Source organism: Diachasma alloeum, unplaced genomic scaffold, assembly GCF_001412515.2.
Source record: "Diachasma alloeum isolate Michigan unplaced genomic scaffold, Dall2.0 Dall_scaffold_00489, whole genome shotgun sequence".
NCBI lineage: Eukaryota > Metazoa > Arthropoda > Insecta > Hymenoptera > Braconidae > Diachasma > Diachasma alloeum.
Genome location: NW_021680622.1, coordinates 58,057 through 67,002, shown reverse-complemented (window position 1 = coordinate 67,002; position 8,946 = coordinate 58,057). Strand labels below are relative to the sequence as shown.

General features: G+C 43.7%; 2 protein-coding genes across 2 annotated transcripts; both read right to left on the bottom strand.

The window, feature by feature from the left end:
• Positions 1-2,708: 2,708 nt before the first annotated feature.
• Positions 2,709-4,307, bottom strand: LOC107042527. The gene is made up of 3 exons (XM_015263595.1): positions 4,126-4,307; positions 3,574-3,966; positions 2,709-3,459 (listed from the first exon to the last, which is right to left on the bottom strand). Exons 1-3 carry the CDS (start codon positions 4,305-4,307, stop codon positions 2,709-2,711), a joined length of 1,326 nt encoding a protein of 441 aa, XP_015119081.1.
• A 6-nt stretch (positions 4,308-4,313) lies between these two features.
• Positions 4,314-7,813, bottom strand: LOC107042526. The gene is made up of 3 exons (XM_015263594.1): positions 6,289-7,813; positions 4,823-6,073; positions 4,314-4,774 (listed from the first exon to the last, which is right to left on the bottom strand). The coding sequence occupies exons 1-3, from the start codon at positions 7,811-7,813 to the stop codon at positions 4,314-4,316; spliced, it is 3,237 nt and encodes a 1,078-aa protein (XP_015119080.1).
• Positions 7,814-8,946: the final 1,133 nt, after the last annotated feature.

Here is an 8,946-nt window from a genome sequence, read left to right as displayed (position 1 = left end):
GAGAAATTAAAAATGAATTCCTCAAAATTATTTCAATCCATTTTTGTAGGGAATTCTTCAATTAACATTTCTGAATGTGTTCCATAATTTTCTGCATTTTAATGGTTGTCCCAAAAAGGGTGGGGACGTCGGGTTGATTGATTGATTGATTTATTTATTTATTCATCATAAATTACTTTTTCGAATTTTCCGCTGCCGAGACCAATGAAATTGTTGACACATTCCCAGATTGTAAACATATCATGATTCACATCAGGTTTCCCTCAGAATTCTCTCTAAAATTTCTCAAATCTAAAATAATGTTTTTTGAAGATAATTATCACCATGTAGCATATATTTACTCGCTAATTGCGTCGCTTTCTATAATCGCATGATGATGACCCTTATTATTTTATTCTTTCTTTCCTGAGTTTTATCTCATTCTCCTTCAAGTTCTAACTTTAATTATTGTGTATACGAATCCCTACTATATCGACGAAATTCATGAACTTTCAAAGTGTACCTTCAAAGGAAACAGTAACCACAAAACTGTCAATAACCGAACTAATAATAACAATTTCATTTCTCTACATTCAACTCATCTCGCCAACTTCAGATTTCTGGTACAATTATCAATATTGACCTGACATCACTACAATTCCATAACCACCGTTCTTCCTCCTCTCCCCAAGAATAATTTGATAATATCTATCATTTACAACATTTCTTACATTTTTTTTGCTTCATTATGGATGAACAAAACTCGGTACAACATCAATTATTCATCTATGCCGATTCCATTTTCGGTCCGAACAATTGGTCTCATGAAATCATCAATCAAAACATTGGTAATTCCATCCTCATTTATATTCAATTAATTAAACGAATTCTACATTCAGTAAATCCTCCTTCAACGCTGTATCATTGATATAGACTTTTTAATCCTCCCATTTTCTAGATTTCATTCAGGAGACAAACAACTCGTTTACGGTGGGATGTTCGACGGTTATTAAAATCACTTTAACTAATGGAAGATATCATTCAGATTGCGGTTATTCTGAGAGTATTGCTCAAAAGAAAGGTCTTGCTTTTTTGAAGGCCAGACTGGTAGATATTTCTCTTTATGACTTTCTATCGGATAACTGCTCATATTTATTTCCCCCTTTCACTGATTAATTTCATAGAGTTCTTCAACAAATGCATTACGCCGTGCCATGTCTGCATTTTGCGAAACCAGGGCTTAAAGGAACGAAAGTCAGAGTCAAATCCCACCTCATACCCATAAACCTCATGCTTCTGTGATAACTCCTCAACAATCGAAGTCAAAGAGATTGAAATTGCAAGCTCAAAAAAAAGTGAATGGCAATCCCGTCATCCACAGCATTTCCACAATGAAAGTAATTATTTCCTCCGCTTTCCACCCCTATTTTTCTGATAGTTTGGTTTTCTACAATATTTTGATATGGAATTATTATCAAAGAATCAGTATTAACATAAAAAATTAATTTCCCATCCAATGGAAAGAGGGATTGGATGCTGCCAGGGAAATTTTGTAAATAAATAGTTATGAGTTTATTTTGTAAATATCTTTAAAAGGGAAAGGTTTAGAGGAATTTATCAAGAAACATTGTTTGAGATTGAAGCTAAATTGAAATGCCGGTTGGGAAAAAAGTGGAATTGTGGAAGGAGGTGGAAAATTAAAACACGCGGAATTATAAAACCACACTGTTGATGTACTTTATTGTGGAATAACCCACGCGTCTTGATAAATTAATATTATTACACTGTTGAGTTGCTCGACAAGTCAATAAAAATGATTGTTTGAAAAATGCACTGCACTTGAGATTCTCTCGATATTGAACTTGATAATTGACTCAAATAATTGATAATTAACTCGGAATTAATTGATAATTGAATTGAATTAAATAGAGACGCTATACAAAGCGCTAGATTTAAATATATCGCGTCGATGTACTCCTGTGATGTACTCGATCGAGCGGTTTTGGCAATACAATTTGCGATTAGAGTGACTCTCTCGGTGGCTAGAACGATACTACTTCTTTTTCGGCGATTTTCTTCGTTGCTGACCGTGATCCCGACGGGTCCCGAAGTTTCTCGAGAATTTCGTTGAGCCCGGTGACCGTTTGACTAGTTTGAATAGCTGAATTTCAAGTAAACATTTTTTGTAGCCCACAAAATTCTCTACGAAAAAACTCTTTTGATAAATTTCTCTAAACTTCTTCCTTCCGAAGAAACTGCCTATCGATTTTGAATCATTTGAAAATATTGAATTTCCTCACTGATCATTCTCTTCATATCTTCCAAACTGATCAGTTCATCAAAAAATGTCACACGACCTTCTTTGTAGCTCACAAAATGCCNTGTCGTTGATTCCACTTGTAGATAGCTTGGTATCTTTGAAGACACTATCTGAACCACCTGGACCAGAACTGCTGTATTTTTTGGGTAATCAGATTCCATCTCCGCAGCTTGCTGGGGTTCTCATTGATGATTGATGGCTCTGGAATCACCTGTAGAGGCTCACCGATTAGGAAGTGACCTGGGGTGAGTGCTTGGAGGTCTTCTGGGTCATCTGACATGGGTGTGATTGGCCTGGAGTTGAGGCAGGCCTCTATCTGGATTAGAATGCTGTTGAGTTCCTCGTAGGTGAATGTCGTCGACCCAAGTACTCTTTTAAGATGATATTTCGTTGATTTTACCGCTGCCTCTCATTTGCCACCGAAATGGGGAGCTCTCGGTGGTGAAAAGCTCCATTGAGTCCCGTTGGTGGCGAGAGCAGCCTGGATCTGTTGATTCTCTCTGGTTGGCTGGTTGTACAGCTTGTTGAGGACTGTTGAGGCGCCAACGAACGTGGTTGCGTTGTCACTGTACATAACCTCGGGGATGCCTCTCCTTCCGGTGAATCTCTTGTAGGCTCCGATGAATGCGTCTGTTGTCTGCCTGGAAACGAGCTCTAAATGGACTGCTGATGTACTGAAACACACAAATACTGCAATATGAACGCTAGTTGGTTGGGCATTTGTGGGTCGCCATTTGAGAATGGGGAATGGGCCGGCATAGTCCACCCCCGTATGGAGAAATGCTCGTGAAGGTGATATTCTCACTGCAGGCAGTTGGCCCATTAGTTGCTGGGCCTGTCGTCCACGATGTCGGATGCAGGCAGGGCAGCGTGAGATATATGCTCTCACAGTACATCTGCCGCCGATGATCCAATACTTCTGGCGTGTGTGGGCTAGAGTGAGTTGAGTTCCTCCATGGAGTGTCCTTCGGTGAGCTTCTTCGATGACCAACGTTGTTAAGCGAGACTGACGAGGCAGGATAATTGGGTGAATCTCGTCAGGGTCTAGTTGAGAATTCTTAAGGCGGCCACCTAGCCTGATGATGCTCTCATTGTCTAGAGTTGGAGTCAGCTTTGCTAGTGGATGACTCCGTGGTATTTGATGGTCTCTTTCAAGTAGCCTGTGAACAGATGCAAAATATTGATATTGCCCAATTTTTACCCAAAACAGTCTGGCTTCGTTGAGTTCTCTAGAGGTTAAGACCGGTGTTTGAGGGACTGGCTGTCTTCTGAACCTGTCGATGGCTCGGTTCACGGTGGCTGTTACTTGGAGGACCTTGGCTAGTGTTGAGTATCTGTTGAGGAGCTCTGCTACGGCGTTGATCTTGATAGATGTCTGATGTGATGAAGTTGGCCTTGCTTCTGTTGATGCTTCGGCTGGAGAGTTAAGTGGTGATACTGGCCAGTTTTCAGGTTCCTGATTTATCCACTCAGGGCCTGACCACCATAGCTGATGTTCTGCTAGCTCCTGTGGTGATAGTCCTCTGGATGCACAGTCGGCTGGATTTTCCTTACCGCTGATGTGCCTCCAGGTAGCGTCTGGAAGGGATTCCTGGATCTTGATGACTCGGTTTTGGACAAAATCCTTCCATCTCGATGGGTGACTCTTGATCCAAGCTAGGGCAACACTTGAATCAGATCATAGGTACGTGTCTACTGCGTTGAGTTCCAGCATCTTCTGAGTTGCAACTATTTAGTTGAGTAAGCATGAGTGCTGCTGTTAGCTCGAGTCGAGGGATGGTCATGCGCTTGAGGGGAGCTATTTTTGTTTTAGCGCATACCATTACCGTTGATGCTGGTTCGTTGATTTGTTTGGTGCGAATATACACCACTGCGCCCATGGCTGCTGTTGACGCATCTGCAAATGCATCCGTGGATCTGGATGCTCAATGTCTCCGATGAGAGTCTCAGCCACCTTGGCACTGAGACTTGATTCAGTTGGTTGAGGTTCTCTCTGAAGCTTGTCCATTGATCTTCATTGAAGTGGTGTGTCCCAAGTGAGCTTGAGTTTCCATAGATCTTGGGTGATTATCTTGCCTCGGGTGATTACTGGAGCGATGAATCCCAACGGATCAAACAGTTGAGCGATTTCTGATGCTACTACTCTCTTGGTGATTGTTGCTGACTCGAACTGCTTTGATTTAAATTGAAATGTATCGGACGATTGATACCAATACAATCCGAGCACTTTGGTGATAGGCTCCTCGAACTGGATGATTGCCTTGCTCGTTGAGATTCCCAATTCCTCTAAAATGTGTGGGCAATTACTGCTCCACTTTTGTAGAGCGAAACCGCCTGCTTGACAGAGCCCTTGTAACTGCCATGCGATTTCTTTGAGGTGATCTTCTGTATCAGCTCCGCCGTAGATATCGTCGACGTAGCGACCTTTGGTGAGTGCCTCGACGGCTGCTGGATAGTGATGTCCTTCATCCTCTGCTAATTGTTGGAGAACTCATAGAGATAGCCATGGAGAACAATTGAGACCGTAGGTGACTGTCGTCAGTTGGTAGGTGATCTGCTGCTGATTTTCGCTGATCCACAGAATTCTCTGGAGATCCCAATCGTCTTGATGCACTCGAATCTGTCTGAACATTTTGACAATATCTGTCCCGAAAACAATTTTGTGTTTTCTGAGCCATGTTAATACGTTCATGGTATTAACTTGTAGCTTCTCACCCGGATAGAGGATATCATTGAGAGATAATCCTGATGAGCTAGGACTTGAGCCGTTGAAGACAACTCTCAGCTTCGTGGTGAGTGCGTCCTCTCTCAGAACCCCGTGATGCNGGAAGACACCTCTCAGCTTCGTGGTGAGTGCGTCCTCTCTCAGAACCCCGTGATGCGGTAGATAGTATGCTGTGACGGGTTGTGCTCCTTCTGGTGCTTTGCGCATGTGTCCCAGTGCCTCATACTCGTTGATGAATTCTCTGTAGAGCTGGGAATATGATTCGTCTGTCTGAAGACGACGTGCAACTGACTGGAGTTGACGTGAGGCCTTGAATTTAGACTCTCCGAGCGCTGTTGGTGAGGTCCGTAGAGGAAGTCTTACGATGTAGCGCCTAGTTTCGTCTCTGGTGTGTGTGGACTTGAAGAATTTCTCACACTCGAGTTCATCTGGTGATAGCTCTGCTGATGAGTTGGGAATTTTTGGTAATTCCTCCTGGTGCCAAAATCTTTGAAGAAGCTCTTGTAGTTGCTCGTTTGAAGATTCCTTTACGGCCAATAGAGAAACCCTCGGTAAACAACCACTGCATTCGATTGGACCTGATAGTATCCAACCAAATATTGTTTGTTGGCCAACTAAGTGAGTGTTTCTGGACCTGACGACTCTGCTCTTGATGATCCGCCCATAGCTGTCAGCCCCTATGATGATGTCTATTGGACCAGGTTTTAGATAATCTGGATCGGCTAGTTGAAGACCTTGTGGAGGGTCGATCCATGTTGGTGAGCACGAGAATGATGGTAGCTTGACGGTGAGTTTCTTGAGTATGTGAGCATTGATTTGCACTTGCTGTGATCCATCAACTGCTTGAAGCAGTACTGATACTGCTCCCCTCGTGTGACCTGAGTTTGTCTCTCCTATTCCGATTAACTCTATTTTTGATGACCTTCGTAAGAGTTGTAGTTGATGTACTAGTTCCTCAGAGATAAATGATAACTCTGAGCCTTGATCGATGAGCGCTCTTGCTTTGAGAAGGAAGCCCTTTGGAGATTGTGCTCGTACTTGGGCTGTTGCTAGAAGTGTATATTGCGGATCAGCTGCTAAATGATGACTGCTCTGCTCGATGATTGGCTGCTTGGTGATTTGCTCTTTGATGACAGGTGATGTTGAGGTACTGATCGCCTAATTGGTGATGATTCGTGTTGGTGATGCTCTGGATGCTGGTAGGTATAATTGAGAGCGATCAATGAGTGTTTTTAAATTAGAGGGAAACTAGGTTTTTACGTACACTCAGCCCAGCTCGTTCCTGGTTGGACCGTCTGTGGATTTTCTTCTCTTGTTGGGTTCACTGGAGCTGCCTGCTCAGCATCTCTGCCGTTGGTGTACGTGCTTCCACCATGGATGAGTGTGTGATGCCTGCGCTTGCAGCTGAAGCACGTCTTGGTGGACCTGCACTTTGAGAATAGATGTGGGCCCAAGCAGTTGAAACAGAGCCTTGTGCTGACCACGAACTCATTCCTCTTGATGGAGGACAGGTCGACCAACCCCTGACAGTTCGCGATGAAATGTGGTCCCTTGCAGTAGGCACAGTGCTCCTTGGGGAGCAGTCTGGTGAGCTCTCCTGGCTCCCTCTGTTGAGTGACTGCTAGGTGAGCATTTCTCTGACGTTGAGTTGCTCCATGCTTCTTGACTGGTGGTGCTTGAGGCTCGGTGGTCAGCTTGGCTCCAGCATTGATTCCTCTTGCGCAGGATTCAACGAAGCCGGTGAACTCCTCCAGCGTTGGGAAGTGCTTGGAATCTCCTAGCTTCAATTCCGATGCTCTGAGAGTCTCAGCATCCAGGGACTTCCTCAATAGATGAACGATCATCTGTTCACTGACACTCTCCTTGGACAAGCCTGTCATAGTGATCAGCTGATCTCTCGTCTCAAGGGCTGTCGCTGCATTGGCGTTAAGGTTCTCCGCAGTTGCCTTGGTGATCTTCGGGAGGTGGAGGATCCTGTTGAACACTGCTTGAGCGATGAGTCTGGGATCCTCATATTTCCTCACTAGCTTCTGCCAGGCCTTCTCATAATTCTCATCGGTCACCGTGAAGGTGTCGATGAGATTTGCTCCCTTGAGAGCCTCCTTGAGGCGTACTAGCTTTTGCACTGGCGGAATTGAATCGTCTTTTCCCACCAGTGACTGCAACAAGTCGCTGAACTGCTTCCACTCTGAGTATTTTCCTTCGAATGGTTTCAGTCCGATTCTCTTGAGTTGATTGGCTTGGCCTGATGTTGTTGATGTACTCGCTGATTCCCTCTTCTTGATGATTCCTTTGAGCTGATAGATGAGTTTGAGGCAGGGTTTCTTCAGCGTTGAAGCCCTCTGATAGGTGGTCTCAATAATATGTTGATGAGTTGACAGGAGGGTCTCGCTAAGTTTGTCTTGGATGATGAGCAATTCATTCCATTCTCCTTCGATGATTTTCTCCTGGCCGTCCAACTCCTCAACTGTGAGACCGCTAATGTTCTCGGCTGACTGCAACAATTCTTGATAAATATCATTAAATGACTTTACCTTGAAGTCCAGTTTATTTATTTGGAACTTCTGAGTCTCTGTGAGTTCGCCTATTGCAGGTCCCCTCTCGGCTACAGTGTGTTTAATTTCTTGTTGGTGAATGGAAGTCGCATTAGGGAACTGCGGTGTATTTTCTCCACTGAAGTGCGCTTGGGACGGATTCTCAGTAATTTGGATAATTGGCTCAATTACGCTTGGCGTCTCCTCAGTGCTTTCATCCATACGTTGATTATCTCCTAACTCTGCGTCTGACATGGTGGTCGTCTCTGCTCTGGGTGAGGTAACTTATCGATAATAGGTAGATACCGACTGATGTTGACTTGATGCCCACTGTCGATAAGGTAGGGCACGTTATTAGGTGAGGGCGCTCTTCCAACTGCCTGTTGGATTTCGCGTAGCGCGCGCGGCTTGGGCCTCGGCTAGTCCCGACGGAGACCGAGGTTTTCCGAAGTTGCACAGCACTAGAGGTCGAAATGTCACTACCGGTGTTTACAATACCGAACTTCAACTGTAAACACTGGGCACAACACTCTGCACTGTTGATTGTCTTGACCTGTCCGTAGATTTGCTCGTGTGGAACCCGAAAGTCCGTTACACACGAGGCGTCCCTTTTATTCTAGAATTTTCCACTCACTCTCACGCACTTTTTCCCTATCCGGCTCGAAGGACCATTTGTTTGAGATTGAAGCTAAATTGAGATGCCGGTTGGGAAAAAAGTGGAATTGTGGAAGGAGGTGGAAAATTAAAACACGCGGAATTATAAAACCACACTGTTGATGTACTTTATTGTGGAATAACCCACGCGTCTTGATAAATTAATATTATTACACTGTTGAGTTGCTCGACAAGTCAATAAAAATGATTGTTTGAAAAATGCACTGCACTTGAGATTCTCTCGATATTGAACTTGATAATTGACTCAAATAATTGATAATTAACTCGGAATTAATTGATAATTGAATTGAATTAAATAGAGACGCTATACAAAGCGCTAGACTTAAATATATCGCGTCGATGTACTCCGGTGATGTACTCGATCAAGCGGTTTTGGCAATACAATTTGCGATTAGAGTGACTCTCTCGGTGGCTAGAACGATACTACTTCTTTTTCGGCGATTTTCTTCGTTGCTGACCGTGATCCCGACGGGTCCCGAAGTTTCTCGAGAATTTCGTTGAGCCCGGTGACCGTTTGACTAGTTTGAATAGCTGAATTTCAAGTAAACATTTTTTGTAGCCCACAAAATTCTCTACGAAAAAACTCTTTTGATAAATTTCTCTAAACTTCTTCCTTCCGAAGAAACTGCCTATCGATTTTGAATCATTTGAAAATATTGAATTTCCTCACTGATCATTCTCTTCATATCTTCCAAACTGATCAGTTCATCAAA